The sequence below is a fragment of the Zingiber officinale genome, chromosome 4B (genome assembly GCF_018446385.1).
Source record: "Zingiber officinale cultivar Zhangliang chromosome 4B, Zo_v1.1, whole genome shotgun sequence".
NCBI lineage: Eukaryota > Viridiplantae > Streptophyta > Magnoliopsida > Zingiberales > Zingiberaceae > Zingiber > Zingiber officinale.
Genome location: NC_055993.1, coordinates 13,256,386 through 13,274,596, shown reverse-complemented (window position 1 = coordinate 13,274,596; position 18,211 = coordinate 13,256,386). Strand labels below are relative to the sequence as shown.

Sequence of the window (18,211 nt, the reverse complement as noted above, 5' to 3'; positions counted from 1 at the left end):
GACTCTTATGCTAAAATAAAATATCTTATCTATCTATATTTAATTTAATTGAGTAAGATACTATATTAATTTTTTTTCCATAATAATCTTTAGATTCAGAATATTAATTATATATAAAATATTAAATGCCACAACGAAGAGGCGGCTTTCACTTTTTTTTTTTTTTTTTTTTTTTTTTATGAAAGAGTCAAGAAGGTGACGGTTCCATTTTTGCTTCCATAAATAAATAATAGATAAATTCTTTTAATTTTTAGTAGAATGATAGATTTCACCGTCACCTTCAAAAAATAATACATGCATTAACATGTTTAGAGATAGCCCATACCTTCATAAAAAACAAAATAAGAGCATTTATTTTATAGTTATAAAATAAAGAATAACTCTCCTGGTTTCCTTCCTTCCGATCGACTACTCCCTTTATAAAATTCAATTTTCATTGAGAATTAAGACTAGAATTCATCTATAAAATCAGATCAACATGCAGATGGCTAATTCATCTATAAAATCAGACCAACATGCCGATGGCTCTTCAGGCTTTTGATCGCAAGGTTGCAGGCTTCGATCCCAGCTTTTGGGATGACTATTTTATTACAAATCAAAATCAGAGAGTTCTCTTTTGCTTGAAAAGCATGCCGAGTTTATATTGTGTAAATTTTGTGAGATCGTTTGTTTCCTAATAACCACAACTATATGCTCAAATTTCTAAGAAGACCCTTCGACAAATTATCAAATTCATTCCATAAGTTTTGTAAATTTATTTATTAGGACTAAAGAATTTATATATCTACATAATGATATGATATTGTCCACTTTAAACTTAAATCTTTGTGGATATGTTTTTGGACTCTATCTAAAAGACTTCATACCAATATAGATATCTTCCATCTTTTAAACACGTGTTCTTTTTTTATTATTTTCAATATGAAACTTTTATTATATTCCCAACATTTCTGACCCTTGAAACTCTACTTTTAGAGTTCCTAAATTTCTTTGGTCTTCTTGATGTCACAAATCCTTGGATAAATAATTTTGCTTACCCCCTTGTTGGACAATCCTCAATGTTGAAACATTTTTCTTCACATTCTCCTTGTATTCCTTCTTCCTTCTCTTTTTCTTCCGTCCGAGAAGAGGTACCATGTCTCTCTTTGTAATCTTCTTCAATCATGTTCTATATATATATTTTGTGAAAAAAGATGGTTTCCATTTGCAAATTTCAATAATCATAATGTTCTCCTTTGAAAATTAGAATCTAACTTGTTGGGTATAAGAAAATAGAGTTTGGAGTCGATAAAGTCATTTTTTCTTATAATTAATAGATGTGAATGCTGTTTCCAAGCACGCCTCTATTTTTCCAAGTTATTGTTTATTTTTTATTAAAGTAAGCAATAAGTCCATTCTTTCTTTTAAAATCAATAAATGTACTATTTTATTTATTGCATCGCATCATGATCAATATGTCTTCCTTTAGCAAAACTTATAAATAAATAAATAAATAATTATATTTAGAATTATTTATTTTTATCAATTTGATGTAAACAATTATTTTGATTTTTCTTACAATACTAAATCTATTAAAATAATCTTTTAATCAGTATGAATAATTATAAATTATAACTTAAATGTTAAACTGGAAAATCGGAATAAAGAAATCCAGATAAAATATATATTAGATATATTTTATAATTTTAAAATCAAAATAAAAGGCATTTATTTTATCATTTAAAATAAAGAATAACTGGCCTTTGTTTCAAACTTTGAATTGTCTTTAAATTTCCTTTTCATCCAACTACCCTCTTTAAAAAATTCAATTTTCATGGAAATTTAAGACTAGAAATCATCTATAAAATCAGACAACAAACAAATGTCTCTTCACGCTTTTCAAAATCATATACAAATCATGGAGCTTGTTGATACTCCATCAATCAAGGTTTGATTATTGATAGCTTTCAGATTTCGATCCCAGCTTTTTGGATGACTACTTTATTACAAATCAAAAATCACAGGTATGTACATATCAATACTGTTGAAAGAATGAGAAAAGGTGATAATAATTTTTTGAATGATTTTGTTGATGAAAATATGAAATCAATAGAATATTATTATTATTATTATTATTTAATATTTTTATTATTAGTTAAATAATTTATATAAGTAAGTCTTTTAATTTTATTAATAAAATTATTCAGAAATAATTATTTTCTATTTACTTTATTTCTATCTCAGATAACTCAGCCATCATTTTTTAAGACTAATGTATCTCTTTTAGAATATATAAAATCCTCATTTTCTAGACGTCGGTTTAAACTAGATTACTTATCAACAAAAACTTTGGCCGTTAGTATATTTTGGAGAAAATTCAAAGACACGTTCTTTCTTTTAAAATCAATAATATTATTTTATTTATTGTATCTTCCATCATTATATCTCTTTACCATAACTCTTAAATAAAAAATTTCGTTTAATTTTGGTAGAATAGTAGATGCACTAAATAATCTTTGAATCAGTAAGAATAACTATACGTTAAACTGAAAAATCTGAATAATAATCCAGATTAAAAAAAGATGTAACAGATATATTAAAGTCTGTAAACTCGTGTCCCTTCAAAAAAAATTAAAAATAGGAGCATTTATTTTATAACTTTAAAATTTCCCTTCCTTCCGACTACCCTCATTAGAAAATGCTACTTTATAAAATTTAAGGTTAGAAATCAACTATAAATATAATCTAACAAACCGCAGATGGCTCTTCAGGCTTTTCAAAATCATATACAAGTCATGGAGCTTGTTGATACTCCATCACTCGAGGTTTTCGAAGACGTGGTTGTTGATCGTCAGGTTGCAGGCTTCGATCCTAGCTTTTGGGGTGACTACTTTATTACAAATCAGAAATCACAGGTATCTATACACATCAGTACTTAGCTTGTTCGTATCGTTTCAATGCTTTGGATGATGCATCCTTCAGATATTAATTAGTATTGCATTGCAGTAATCGATCAATATATACATAATTCACTATATATATAGTTAATATATCAATTTTCCCGTGCATCCATGATGTAGTCTGAGGCATGGATGAATGAAAGAGCTGAAGAGCTCAAGAATGAAGTAAGGAGCATGTTCCAAAACGTGACTGGCATCCTACAAACCATGAATCTAATTGATACAATTCAACTTCTTGGACTTGATTACCATTTCATGGAGGAAATAGCCAAAGCTTTAGACCATCTCAAGGATGTTGACATGAGCAAATACGGGCTCTATGAGGTTGCTCTTCATTTTCGACTGCTTAGACAAAAAGGATTCAACATTTCTTCAGGTATATATTCAATGTTTTATTCTTATATATTTAGAGACCTAGCTTGATGGTTATTTATATATTTAGTGCATAATATATAATGCAGATGTATTTAAAAAGTACAAGGATAAGGAGGGAAAATTTATGGAAGAACTAAAAGATGATGCTAAGGGTCTCCTGAGCTTATATAACGCGGCTTACTTTGGAACTAAAAAAGAGACTATACTCGACGAAGCTATTTCTTTTACTAAAGATAATCTTACATCTTTGTTAAAAGATTTAAATCCTCCATTTGCAAAGCTAGTGTCTCTCACTCTCAAGACACCTATTCAACGAAGCATGAAACGAATTTTCACAAGAAGCTACATCTCTATTTACCAAGATGAACCAACACTAAATGAAACAATACTTGAGCTTGCAAAGTTGGACTTCAACATGTTACAATGTCTCCACCAGAAGGAGCTCAAGAAAATATGCGCGTAAGTTTTTGTCGTAAAATGAATCAAATATTTAGATGTATATGGGTGCAAGTATTTAAACCATTTTGCAGGTGGTGGAATAATTTGAATTTAGACATTATGCATCTAAATTTTATTCGAGACCGAGTGGTGGAATGTTATTGTTGGTCGATGGTGATACGTCATGAACCTAGTTGTTCTCGTGCTCGACTAATATCAACTAAGCTACTTATGTTAATTACTGTCTTGGACGACACCTATGACAGCTACAGCACACTAGAAGAGAGTCGACTACTTACAGACGCAATCCAAAGGCATGATTGACATCTATAATAAATTGTCACGTTTTAACTTTTTTAAGATCAGCTACCAAGCTTTTATTCATGCAGGTGGAACCCTAATGAAGTAGATCAACTACCAGAATACTTGAGGGATTTCTTTCTCAAAATGTTGAACATTTTTCAAGAATTTGAAAATGAACTTGCACCGGAGGAGAAATTTCGAATATTGTACCTCAAAGAAGAAGTATGTCTATGCATCTCGGTAACATTTATTTCCACTTCATATATATATATATATATATATATATATATATATATATATATATATATATATATATAACCAGGTCTTATTATCTGTCAATTAACTATTTGCAGTGGAAAATTCAATCTCAAAGTTACTTCAAGGAATGCCAATGGAGGGATGACAATTATGTGCCCAAGTTAGAAGAGCACATGCGTCTTTCAATCATAAGTGTGGGATTTGTCTTGTTTTATTGCGGATTTTTGAGTGGCATGGAGGAGGCAGTGGCCACAAAGGATGCATTTGAATGGTTCGCAAGCTTTCCTAAGATCATAGAAGCTTGTGCAACAATTATTCGTATCACTAATGACATAACTTCAATGGAGGTACATAATAAAGTAGCCATAACTTATAGAACGATTTTTTTTTTTTTTTTGTTTTGGTGAATTCATAATCCCAAAAGGAAATCTAGAACATATGCAAGTTCGTATATGGAATTGATATTATTTTATTTTATATTTTTTGGATGAAGCGAGAACAAAAGAGGGCACATGTTGCCTCAACGGTAGATTGCTATATGAAGGAATATGGAACATCAAAAGATGTTGCATGCGAGAAGCTCCTAGGCTTTGTTGAAGATGCATGGAAGACTATCAACGAGGAACTCCTTACTGAAACTGGATTGTCCAGGGAAGTAATTGAACTATCATTCCACTCTGCGCAAACTACAGAATTTGTATACAAGCATGTCGACGCATTTACAGAACCTAATACCACGATGAAGGAAAATATATTTTCTCTACTTGTTCATCCTATCCCTATTTGTTGGCAGTAGTTGCTGCAATCATCTACTATTTGATATCTTATATTGTTGTGTGCTTAAGTTATTATTGTTAGAAAATTAGTTTGGTGACTATTAGGTATAAGATGACTATTTCACAATTAGACCGTCGTAAATCAATTTCTCAAGTGAATGAGAAATTATTGTTTAATGAAGGATTGGTCTGATATGATCGGACGAAAATTTGATTCGCATACGAGTTGAATTCATGGATGAACGTTAACTTAAATATGTGGAACCATTGATGGGTATGAAATTATAATTAATTTTATTAATTAATTTATTGATTGATTAAAAGATTAATTATTGTGATATTAATTAATTAATTAATATTTACAATAGTTAAGTAAATAGTTAATCATATTAATCAATTAAATTAATTAATCATAATGAAAAGGTTTAAGTGAAAAGATACATTCCATATCCTTTCACCACTTGAAAAAAACCTTTCACCTCTTGGGAGTAACCCTTCATCACTATAAAACAAACTTCATTACTTCCACTCAATACACTCAATTCTCAAGTTGTGAATTCTCTTCTTGGGTTTTCTTCTCTTTCTCCTCGTTTAAGAGTTTCAAGGTTTCAAAAGTTCAGCAGGGTTCAAAATTTGGAGTGCTCTTATTTGAGACGCAAGTTGTTGTATCTTGGGAGACTATTGCCAATAAACCGTAAGCACCTAGGGGGGCAATATCGTCTTAAGGAAAGAAGGCCTAGCCTTCATCTCGACTTTAATATTCTTATCCTTAGAAATAAGTTTACCCAAAGGGGTTGTGTCAATATCCGAAGGGATAAATCGATGACCAACGATATTAAGTCGGTAGCGATAAAACCAAGAAGGGTATGTCTCTTACCCGAAGGGGTACTTCGATAACTGAAAGGGGACGTTGAAAGTATAAATGGGACAAGGTCCACATCGCCATACCGAGCTCCACCTATTAGAGTCATTGACTCATCGTCGAGATGACTAATCGGACCCAATTGTTGGATCTCAATACAAAGATCAATATACTTGTATTTTTCTTAAAGAAAAATATTCAACAATCTTAAGACGATATTGGCGATTATGACGATCGTGGGTCTCACTCCTACTAGAGAGAAATTGAAGAAATTCTCCGTAATCATCTACAAGCAATGACAGTAAAAGACATTGTATTACTTGAAGAAAATGCATTTTTTAAGTTTACTATCAAAAGATGTCTTAGCGCATCTAAAAGTGAACCTCATATAATGTGAGAGTTACTTGCAAGGAAGAATGGAATTTTCCTATGTGAGAATCATTCCTTAAAAGGATAGACAACAAAATTATACCATGTGTATAATGATCAAGGCTTTGTGGGGGTCATTTGACCAAAGTCACAAAGTTGAGGATAGTGAGTTTAAACTATCCAAAAAAATGACTAATGAAGGTCTTCAGATAGAAGATCAGGCCAACTTAGTAAAAAGATAGACTTGAGTCTAACTCAATAAGACCTAAGTGGAGATCAAAATAGATCAGTTAGAATGATTGCATTACATGTGTTGCAAGTGACTAAGAATTGAGTTAAGTGTCTTACAAAGAATAAATGTAATCATGGTCAGCACTGCAATCAAACGACTATAGCTACGGCTCGATAAGATTGGAATACCAAGGGATGTATACTTCTTGAGTCGAATATCTCCCAAAGAGTAGCACAATCTTAGTTAGCACTCCAATCAGACAAACTATATCTTTAGTTCGATAAAATTGGAAGACCAAGGGATGTATATTTCTTGAGTCGAGTATCTCTCAAAGAGTAATACAATCTTGGTTAGTACTCCAATCAGATAACCACAACTCTGACTTGATAAGATTGGAAGACTAAGGGATGTATACTTCTTGAGTCGAGTATCTCTCGAAGAGTAATACAATCCTGGTCAACACTCCAATTAGACGATCATAACTCTAGCTGAGTGAAATTGGAAGACCAAGTGATGCATACTTTCTAGATTGAGCACTTTTTTTTTTGACAACAATTATAATCGTGGTCATCATCTTGATTAGACAACCATAGTTTTAACTCGGTGAAATCAGAATATTGGAGTTATGAAGACTTGCTTTTAAGCAAGATTGAGGCCCTTGTAGTGTTTGATAAAGCACTAGAAATATGGTTGGAAAAATCAACTAAGCAAGATCATCCATGGTTATTGAGGAAGAGAATGCATGATATTGCTCAAGGAATATTTCTTACAGAAGAGCAACAGTCCAATAATTGACTATAACATATTTACCTCAATTCAACAATAGTGGCTTAAATATTGAGGAGATGATAAAAGCTATGTTTATAAGTTTTTGGTTTATCCTAAAAATTATGAAGGAAATTGACCTCTTAGTAAACGACAAGCCCCAATGAGATAGAAATGAAAAATCTCTATAAGGCATTGAAAAGTCATGAAACTTCTAATGTGGGGGTTAACCACTATGCCAATATATATGATACATTATGGTATTTAAAAAATTATGAGAAGGGCACTAGTGTAAAATAGTAAGTTTTGAAATGACTTAATACCATTAAAGCAGTAGATCTCTAGTGGTAAAATCTCCTTTGAATATGAAGAATTGTGCGAATCCGCTAGGCCTACCAAGAGATCAATTATACTATATGTCTAGGGGAATGAGTTTAAAACTTAATATTTAAATCGATTAGTGATAAACTAACTATTTTGACTGGAGATCCCAAGATCATGGTTCAGAGGGGATAACTAAGTTACAAGATTCAAGGCACATAGGAGTAATTACTCCAACTCATTCCTGGAGACAAAAGGGTGCAACCTGTGAAATGAGTAAAGGATGAACAAAAATTCTTAATGATTCCTATATTATATTGTAAATGACAAAATAGAGTATTGCAAAATACTCTTAATAGGAGATCTCCTATATAAGTGTGAAATCGGGCCGCTTCAATGAAACACTTATGAATCTCAAGCTTTATCCATGGCCAAAATGGACATGATAGAGAACTGGTAAAAGCCTAAGGGTTATTGTGTGGATATGATTGTCTTGGTTTACAACAACGGTTGAACAATTCAAAATATAATTTATTAGGCAGCCAAGTAAATCTGATCGTATTCTACTGTGGAAGATTCAAAGCCACAAGCTACCTCTCATGATGCAATAGTATTTCGATGAAACTCTTTTTTAAGACTTGAAACTTATCCATAATTTTCATTCGTACGGGTGATTGTTGAAAAATTAACTTGGTGATCATTATGGATAAGACGACTATTTCATGAGTAGATCGTCGTAAATCAATTTCTTAAGTGAATGAAAAATTAATGTCTAATGAAGGATTGGTCGGATATGATTGGACGAAAATTTGATTCACATATGAGTTAGATTCATGGATGAAACACTAACTCGAGTATGTGGAACCATTAAGGGGTATGAAATTATAATTAATTATATTGATTGATTAAAAGATTAATTGTTGTGATATTAATTAATTGATTAATTAATATTTATAATAGATTAAGTAAATAGTTAATCATATTAATCAATTAAATTAATTAATCATAATGAAAATGTTTAAGTGAAAAGATGCATTCCATATCCTTTCACCTCTTGAAAAAAACATTTCACCTCTTAGGAATAACCCTTCATCACTATAAAACAAATCTTATTTCTTCTACTCATTACACTCAATTCTCAAGTTGTGAATTCTCCTCTTGGATTCTCTTCTCTTTCTCCTCTTTTAAGAGTTTCAAGGCTTCAAACTTCAAAAGTTCGACAGGGCTCAAAATTTAGAGTGCTTCTATTTCGAGATGCAAGTCGTTGTATCTTGGGAGAAGATTGCCAATAAACTGTAAGCACCTAGGTGGAGTAATATTATCTTAAGGAAAGAAGGTCTAGCCTTCACTTCGACCTTAATACTCTTACCTTTAGGGATAAGTTTACCCAAAGGGGTTATGTTGATATCCGAAGGGATAACTCGACGACCGACGAGATTAGGTCGGTAGTGACGATATCAAAAAGGATATGTCTCTTACTTGAAGGGGTACTTTGATAAACCGAAAGGGGATATCAAGTGTATAAATGGGACAAGGTCTATATCGTCATACCGAGCTCCACCGATTAGAGTTATCGACTCATCGTCGAGATGATAATCGGATCCAACTGTTGGATCTCAACACCGAAGATTAATATATCCATATTTTTCTTAAAGAAAAATATCCAACAATTATAACAGAAATAAAAGGGAGAGGATTAAAGATATAACTTATCTTGTTATTGTTGAAGCCAGACAAGATTATATGTACACAATGTCATAAATTATGATAATACTAATTATGGTATGCAATCTTAGAATTATGGTGACAAGAATTATGATAAGTACATACCTAATCTATTGAATTGTATGTTAAATTCTTGTTGATCGGAATCGATTGTAAATTTTGTCACAACTACTACTTTTGCTATCATTACTCCCATCACCACTGCGGGGACCGCCACAGCACAGACCGTGTTCACAAACTAGGGGCTTCGATCGGTCAAGGGCAGGCTAGCTTTTGTTGATGATAGGGAGGACCAGGAGTCCGATCAATCGAAGGCGGTGGTGGTGGTGGCAGAGGTAGATAATAGAGGAAAAAGTCGCACAAAGTAAGCACATTAGGAGGGAAGAGTGAGGTGGCTGATGATAGTGGTGGATTGAGCACCAACAAATCTGCAGGACAGGAAGAGGAAGGGCATACTATTCCATTCCAAGGTAGTCTTTTGCCCGTTATTTTATGCTGGTTATCCTTTTTAAAAAAGGTTGTTTTTTCAGCTCGTATTCTTATCATTTGCTAAATACACCACCATTTTATCCAGATTGGTAATCTTGTGTGTGTTGTTCTCATATGTGAACACCACACCCACCTGTTTTTCTTTTGGGTATTTCTTCGTGGATTGTTACTTACTGTAAATGTTTTTTTTTTCCTCCCTCAGTACAATCATGCTCTGTAGATTCAGCAATTAACCCATGAAATAGATAAATGTCAAGTAGAAATAACTAAATGTCTATGAAATCAGACAAAAAGAGGATATACATTAAAAGAACAACCGTCAAGCTGTGGAGAGACACTAGGTGATAATTTATTGGTCGTAGTAACAACTCTCATTGACCCAAAGTTCTCCGAGTCAGAATTTTATGCACATCCAATAGTTGCAATGCATATTTTCAATAAGATGTGAAATTGAAATTTAAGCTATTGATACTTTTAAGAAGATGTCATATTACCAATTACTTTCCGTGAATGGTATTACAAAGTATAATCCAACAAAATAAGACAAACTGATAGACAATATCCTTTTTAATTACAATTTTCTTTGCTGTCCTAGTTCTTAAAAAAATTGAAAAAAATAATAATTCTAATTAGTCTAATTGATTATTCCTAAAGGTGATCGGTCCGATCTCATGAAAATTTTCTACTTACCACTAGGATAAATCAGGAAGCACACGTAACAGTCATCCCAAAAATCAGACATCCTTTGATTGCGCCCCCCTCTATCTGAAGAAAAAATTCCTGTAAATATATCATAGTTGGAGAACCACGGGTACTTGGAAGACAACTTAAATATTCTACTATGGCACCATAACCCATGGACTATTTAGTTCCTCTCAAAAATTGGTCCTTAGAATCTTGCATTTTTTTTTCCCATACAAATAGATTGCGGTCTTTTGATTTAATCAGTTTTCATTTAATTTGGTCCAAATCGTGTTGTTTAATATGGTATTTGGTAGATTACTGGGTTCAATCGAGATAGTAGTTAACGGTTTGACCCTCAATAAGAAAAAATATGCCCAATTTTTTTGTTTTACTAAGTAGAGGATATATATATATTTATAGAATGTTCATGAATGCCTATCTAATGTAATGGTAATATTTCAGAAGATTATCTTTATTTGGGAACTATTTACTATATGTTTCTAACTGTGTATTTATATTTATCCTTCTATATTCATAAGACCACTCTGGAGGGAGCGTCGATGTGATGATTTCATTTTTTTTTTATTTTTTTATTTGGGAACCGTTGTTTCTATATTTATGTGGTATCAACTTTTTCCTCATCTTTTGTTTTCGTTTGCTTGAGTATACCTTTACAACACGTAATACGGAAGCTTGGTTTCTTCCTCTATTATAAGGTTCCACTTAGACGGCATTGTATGGACATAGGCATTCTTTCTGACAACAGGCGGAGCTTGCAACTATAAGGTCTACAATTCAATGTACCATTAACTTTTTATCTTTTACAGCGTAGTGGATCAAGATGTACAATATTTTGAGTTTTTTAAAATGATCAGATTTTATACAATTGACAATTGACGGTATGTATTATAATTAAATATTTATATATCAATTTATAATTTTTATTATTTGGATTGTAATTAATTGTATTATTTTTTTTATTTTATTAGGGTAATCTAAAACAAAAGGATACTATTGAAAGCAGATATTATGTGATGCAATACATGAAAAAAAAAAATCTTGAATGAAGATCCACAATGAGAGAAAAAGGTAAAAATTTCTTTTTTTTTTTATTAAAATATCTTCTTTATAAAATATTTAGTCATTTTTTTATTAAGTCTCAAATTTCTATTAATGTTTCAGTTCGCAGCATCAATCAAGAAACAGTATGATAATCAATCTCAATATGATGAACTAAGAAGTGAATGGAGCAAATTCGTCTACGTCTATGGGTCTTGTACGTTGTGATATAAGTCTTTTGTGTTGTATTTAAAAATTTGTGGATACAAAAAAAGATAGATCCGCTACCTTAATGATCCCTTAATGTCGATCTCATAAATATGGAGGGACGTAAATGTAGGTATACAAGTGTTAGACACGTGATGTTATGAAGTTGGCTAAACAAATATGATGGTCATCAAAATTTTACCTCAAGCAATACAATAATATATAATTGGTTCCTGGCACATGATGGTAGCCGGGGTTATCCTTAAGATAGTTATCTTTGATCACACATTTAATCAAAATTTATTGGACTTTACTTTTCAGTCCGACTTGAAAGAGGAACATTTGATTGTAGCCGAGATTTTACCTCTGAGCAATATGATAATATATAATTAGTTCACAACAATATAAGTCAAGATCTCTATTCAAAGAAAATGAGGTCCTCTGAGCAATATAAGTCAAGATCCTCTGATCAAATCCTTCGAGTAATGTAGCTAGATCTTCCAAGCAATATATCATAAAGTTTTATCATTAAATTTCGTAGAGCAATATTACTAAAATTCTATAGTGTAATATCATTAAGTTTTGTTGAACAACATTACAAGTTCCACAGTGCAATATTATTAAGTTTCATGGAACAACATTATTAAAGTTACACAAAGCAATATCATTAAGTGCAATATTATTAAGTTTCACATAACAACATTATTAAAGTTACACATAACAATGTCATTAAGTTCTATAGAACACAATCATCAAGTTCCCTAGAGCAATATATCATTAAATTTCGTAGAGTAATGTTACTAAAGTTTCACAATGCAATATCATTAAGTAGTGGAGGTCAGAGGCAATTCCTTTGATGTCTTCCTTATCTTGCATGGCGATCAAGGAGTGGAAGAAGGATTACAGATTATTAGAAACTTCATCTTCACTTACTTAGGCGGGAAGAAGTAGAAAGACATGAAAGCAAATGACGTAGAGATTCCTTTCAGATATTTATAAAAGTAACAGAAGAGGTAAAGTACAAGGGGTTGGTTATCTTATTCTTGTAAGTGGAGGCTCATTTCTATTAGCTTTCTTCTCCATCTTCTTCCCCTTTAAGTCTTCTTTTGCCTTCTCTGCTCGATTACTAACTTGAGCGTCAGAGGGGCCATGTCGATAAGTTGGTCTAAGCTCTAATCGGTATTACATCTTAGGGTATTTGGATTTCACTAGGTGGGAAGTTGATCTCATCTTTGGTATTACCTTTTTGGTATCAGGTGCGGAAGCCTTCTAATCTTATACCAAAGATAATTGCAAAAAGAACTTATAAAATTGCAAAGACTTTGATTACAAGCTTAGGAACTTAAGAACTTACAAGCTTAGGAGATCTCAGAGTAGAACTTGTGTCGGTGTCTCGACTTGTGTTCTGCAATGAGTTTATCTAAGGACTTATATAGAGGTATGAAATGCTGAACAGGGTGCTCATTGGGCCCCATCTTCATTCAAGCAAATCTACCTATATCTAGCCCTTTACACGCATACCTAGTGTGATCTGACAAGGCATCTTTATCTTTAGAGTAGTGGACGGCTCCCCGAGGCTCAGTCCATTTGTCTTTAGAATAAAGTAGCCGAAAATAAAGCTATAAAGCTAAAGGCTAGAAATAAAGATAACTAGCAGAGTACTATCGTATCTACTTTCTTTGGATTTATGGGTCCATCATGCTTCCTTATGGTGGCGTGTCCCTTATTCGCTGAATGATGTTTTGAGCTTTGATGAAGAGGTCCAATAATTCTTCTTTAGCTTTTGTCACTTGAGGAAGGGAATCTTGAAAGTAGAGGCCACCTCTGAGTTGTCCTCGGTAGGCAAATTCTGCTTCTTTGGAATTGTTGATAAGCTTGAGCTCTCAAATACTGCTGAGGACGCGACGTGATGCTGTCCACTCGATATCTTCAAGATGGGCTCGGAGATCTTTTTCTTGTGGCCCAAAGATCCTTGGGTTTGGCATCCTACTCCTGCTGAGTTCTTCATACTGATCCAGTAATTGATAAGGTCCTTCAGGTGCTGGGATGCCTTGGTATTGGGCTTCCTCACTAGCTGGATCATTGTTTCCTCCATTTGGGCTAAGGCTAAATAGTCTTCTTCTTGAGGTAGCCATGGGCCTGTAAGAGAACAGATAAGTTGTGATAAGGCGTCAGCAAGTGTATTATCCTTACCATCAATATGCTGGAATTGTATATCGATTCCTAGTCCGGTAATATAATCTGTAAAAGATAACCATCGGATTCTTGAGGGCTTATTTTGAGCAGACTTGTTGAAGAAACTTATAATTGCCTGGCAATCAGTTCTGAGGATAAGCTCCTTCTTGTCAAGGTAATAGATTTTGAAGCTGCTCAAGCTGTTCATCACAGCATGAATTTCGGCATCAATTGTTTATTTCAGAGGAGAATACTTCCCGCTAGCGTATGCACACATTTTTTCTTCAGTTCGTGGGTCATCTTTCTTCCTCTTTCATTTACAAATGCCGCCCCATCCCTCCATGCACCCATCAGTCTCCAGAATAATAAAACATTCTTCAGGAGGGATTGCAAGATCTGGGAGATCAGAGATTATTCTTTTGATCTTTCGGACCAAGCTCCAATCTTGTGAATTCATCTTTCTTTCCCCAGTTGGACTGGTTTTAGAGTAGAGGGGTCCCAATAATCTGTCAAGGTTAGGGATATAGCTACGAGCATAATTAAGAAGGCCTAACCAAGATCGTAGGCCCTTAATTGTTTCTAGCTCTGACTCCTTGAAATAAGTAATTTTGGAGATGATGTGAGTCTGCAGCTTGATAGTGGAAGGCCCAATTGTTGCACCAAGGAATTCCACAACAGGGGTTCCTATCTTCATCTTAGTAGGACTTAGAATAAGTCCGTTCCTCTGGCAAATTTTTAACATAACCTCCAAATGCTCTTTGTGCTCCTGCTCAGTTTTTGAGAATACCAAGATATCATCAATATAAACAGCAATGAAATTTTCTGTATCTTTGAAACAGTCGTCCATCTTCCTCTGAAAGATGGCTGGAGCATTTTTCAGTTCGAATGGTATTACTAACCATTCATATAACCCATTAGGAACCCAGAAGGCGGTCCATTCTACTGACTCGGGGTCCATAGCAACTTGGTGGAATCCGGATTTTAAATCAAATTTTGAGTAAATGCTACTTCCTCCAATTCGCTTAATAATTGTTTTTATACCAGGTAAGCTGTACTGGTCTTTATGAGTGTTGTCATTCAGCTTCTTGTAATTAAAAACCATGCGCTCCTTTCCTTTAATTTCTTGCTTGGTTGCCGGGTCAATGGTAGTTCCTGAGTGAACTATTATCGCTGTTGTCCTGTGCCTGCTCTTGGATGGCCTAATGACCTTTAAATCTAGTAGTGCTTTTATGTGTTTTTGAAAGGAGTCCTGCATCTGAGGAGTGACATGTTTTAGCGGTCGATCTTCAATTACCAAATCTGGGTTTTTAATATCCAGTTTGCACTTGATCTGGTTTTGCTGCCAATACTTCATGGGGTCATTTCTAATATAACCAGTATCCGTCAGCTTCCGTATTATGCCCTCAATCTTTGAAGTAGTTTGCCAGGTACAAACTTGCTCTTTGATTTGGTAGTATTCATCTTCTTCTAGTTCAAGTTCTTCAATGGCTGGAGCTGTAGTCACAGTTTGATGAGTTTTGATAGTTGTTATATTTTTATAGAACGTTACCTCATCTCCTTCTATCCTGATGCCTCCATATAAGGACCGAATGAAGTTGCAGCCGATTATCATGTTAATATTCCCCCCCAGTGTTAGGGGAAAAGCATATATATAGGGAATACGGAAGGAATGCTCCCTAATCTTCATGTTCCCATACTTCAGCTTCTTTGTGGCTGTTGTTTTTGAATTAATACCACTGAAATTAACCACAAATGTGTTATCTTCAATACCTTCTGGTGGTATGGATTGTTGGTCTATACAGCATGTTGTAGCACCAGTATCCAGAATAGCATTTGCTTTGAATTCCTTGACTCCGGGAATGTAGATTTCAACACTTAGATTGAATAAGCCATTTGTTTTTTTCTTTGGCTGGGTGGCTTCTTTAGCTGAGAATACCTTCTCCCTTCCTTCTGTGATAAAAACATTAAACCCTTCTTCTTCAGTTTCATCTGGATCAGAAACATGGGTTCCATCTCTGTATTCCTGTAACTGCTTCTTGAGGTCATGATTTTCTAATTCCAAGGCCTCAATTTTTAATCGAAATTCTTCATTTTCGGTATCAGCCTCTAGTTTGTCTGCTGAAGCTATTCTGATAAGTTCCTCTTCTTTTATTTTGAACTCTTTAACCAGTTGTTCTTGCTGGATCTTGGCCAATAATTTATTTGTCTCTAATTCTTGTCTTAGCCTTTCTATTTCAGCCTCAGCCCAAGTAGCATATGCCTGATGTTCTTTTATGAAGCTCACCGGATTGTATGGAATAGCTGTTTCTCGTTGAACTGGAATTGTAATATCAAAATAATTATCAGTGCACATACCACAGGATGTTATTTTGCAGCTTGGGCAATGCATTCGATGCTTCTTCATTGTCTCCCTTTTACAGCAGTGGCACCTTTCATATGGGGAAGGGATTTCATCATTTATTATCCAGACATATTGACAGTCATGCTGCTCTTTTGTAACTCAAACCATAGGTTGCCAGCTCCCCATTTTTCCTATCATGTAGCAATTTCTTTGTTCAATAAAAACATATAGGTGTTCATAAGCAAGTACCTGCTGGTCTTCCCCTTCAGAGATGCTATAGATAGCGTCGGATTGGTCATCGCCTTCTTGTACTGACATTATTTCAAAATCATCAGGTAGCTCAAGTCCTTCAAACATGGCTACTCTTCGTACATTCTTATATTCTTTGGGACAATCCCTTGCAAAATGCCCCTCCTCGCCACATAAGAAGCATTTACATTTCTTATTGCGAATTAAATGTTTCTTCTTTTCTATTCGGGCATGGGATTCATGAGGCTTTCCTTTGTATGTAGTAGACTTCCTGGCTCCATATCTTTTGCCTGTCTTTTGATAATACCCAGGGATAGGTATCTGGCTGTAAAATGATAGATCCTTAAGGGATCTACTGAAGGCTTCCTTTTTACATTCTTCTTCAAGGTACCTATAGGTGAATATTATTCTGGGATGTACCCCTATAGTGTTACCTTGGTATTTTTCTTCGAAGGCTGCTTTTACTCTTTTTCCCAGGTCTCCAGGGAGCTTTAGCCAGAACTTCTCGGAGAGTTCAGTCCCAGTAAATAACCTTCCTGTTTTAGATGCCAGGTTCATATAATCATTCATGAATGGGATTATATCTTTTACCTGGGTATAGGAAATTCTTTCTAGGTCTTGATACGCTCTATCTTGGATATCTGTTGATCCCTGAAAAGGGTCTTCAAGTAAAAATATTCTTCTGATTTGGGAAATTATATTCTGTGTTCCATTCCTCCCATCAGTGGAGTTGACAAGCTTCTGGTATTCAGTAGGATAGGCCATTCGCCACTGAATCCAAGTTAGTCTTTTGGTTTCTCCAAGTAGATTTTCAATAAAGTCTACTTTATCCTGCACATCAGAGAAGTTTTGTAATGCCACAATATTTTTTGTTATACCTTCCCATCTTAGGAGGACATCATCAATCTTGTTAAGCTGGGTTAGCAATGTTAAGATGGCACCCGTTTGCTGATGAGCAGAAGGTAGGTTCCACCATTCGGATGTATCTTGTTTGGCGAACCTTCTGGGTCTGGTAGATGGCTCAGGAACATAACTCATGGGCTCTGGTTTAGGTCCTGGTGGCTTTAGAGGGAAACCTACCGGGTTCATAGTTTCATTAGCTGGGGGTCTATATTGAGAGTTTGCTTCTTGTGAATAAATATGTTTAGTAAGAGCCTTTAACTGGGAATAATCAGTTATCCATTCTGATTCTTCTGTGACAGCAGCAACCAGCTGTGGTGGAGGAGCATCAGTTATCTCCCCACCAACTTCCGCAATAGTCTTCTTAGATTGAATAAGCCATTTGTTTTTTTTCTTTGGCTGGGTGGCTTCTTCAGCTGAGAATATCTTCTCCCTTCCTTCTGTGATAAAAACATTAATCCCTTCTTCTTCAGTTTCATCTGGATCAGAAACATGGGTTCCATCTCTGTATTCCTGTAACTGCTTCTTGGTCATGATTTTCTAATTCCAAGGCCTCAATTTTTAATCGAAATTCTTCATTTTTGGTATCAGAGCAGTTCAATTTATGGCTGAGTAAAAACTTTATCAAGGTATTCATTGGAAAGAGGTTAATGGGTTTCCATTTCTGAAAACATATCAACCTAGATTTTAGACAAACATTAATGAGTGTCTTTCTTTAAAATCTTAGGAAAGTGAATTACAACT

At 34.1% G+C, this 18,211-nt stretch overlaps 2 protein-coding genes across 3 annotated transcripts; one reads left to right on the top strand and one right to left on the bottom strand.

Moving 5' to 3' along the window:
* The first annotated feature begins 1,873 nt into the window (after positions 1 to 1,873).
* On the top strand, positions 1,874 to 5,129 carry LOC121977410 ((S)-beta-bisabolene synthase). 2 transcript variants are annotated; one of them, XM_042529992.1, is made up of 8 exons: positions 1,874 to 2,003; positions 2,751 to 2,894; positions 3,060 to 3,315; positions 3,401 to 3,773; positions 3,845 to 4,066; positions 4,142 to 4,277; positions 4,409 to 4,660; positions 4,807 to 5,129. In XM_042529992.1, the coding sequence occupies exons 2-8, from the start codon at positions 2,775 to 2,777 to the stop codon at positions 5,107 to 5,109; spliced, it is 1,662 nt and encodes a 553-aa protein (XP_042385926.1). In that variant the 5' UTR covers positions 1,874 to 2,003; positions 2,751 to 2,774; the 3' UTR covers positions 5,110 to 5,129. The 2 variants fall into 2 exon arrangements, with proteins under 2 accessions (XP_042385926.1, XP_042385925.1); XM_042529991.1 differs by having other exon boundaries at positions 1,898 to 2,003; positions 2,739 to 2,894.
* Positions 5,130 to 16,477: 11,348 nt separating this feature from the next.
* Positions 16,478 to 18,001, bottom strand: LOC121978120. The gene has a single exon (XM_042530499.1). The coding sequence runs from the start codon at positions 17,999 to 18,001 to the stop codon at positions 16,478 to 16,480; it is 1,524 nt and encodes a 507-aa protein (XP_042386433.1).
* Positions 18,002 to 18,211: the final 210 nt, after the last annotated feature.

What these genes read in the sequence shown, in the direction of transcription:
- LOC121977410 (XM_042529991.1), top strand. Translation starts at nt 2,739, where the DNA reads ATGGCTCTTCAGGCTTTTCAAAATCATATACAAGTCATGGAGCTTGTT. An exon ending in CTTACAGACGCAATCCAAAG is followed by an intron (nt 4,067 to 4,141) that starts GCATGATTGACA and finishes TTATTCATGCAG; the next exon opens with GTGGAACCCTAATGAAGTAG. An exon ending in TATTGTACCTCAAAGAAGAA is followed by an intron (nt 4,278 to 4,408) that starts GTATGTCTATGC and finishes AACTATTTGCAG; the next exon opens with TGGAAAATTCAATCTCAAAG.
- LOC121978120 (XM_042530499.1), bottom strand. Translation starts at nt 18,001, where the DNA reads ATGACCAAGAAGCAGTTACAGGAATACAGAGATGGAACCCATGTTTCT.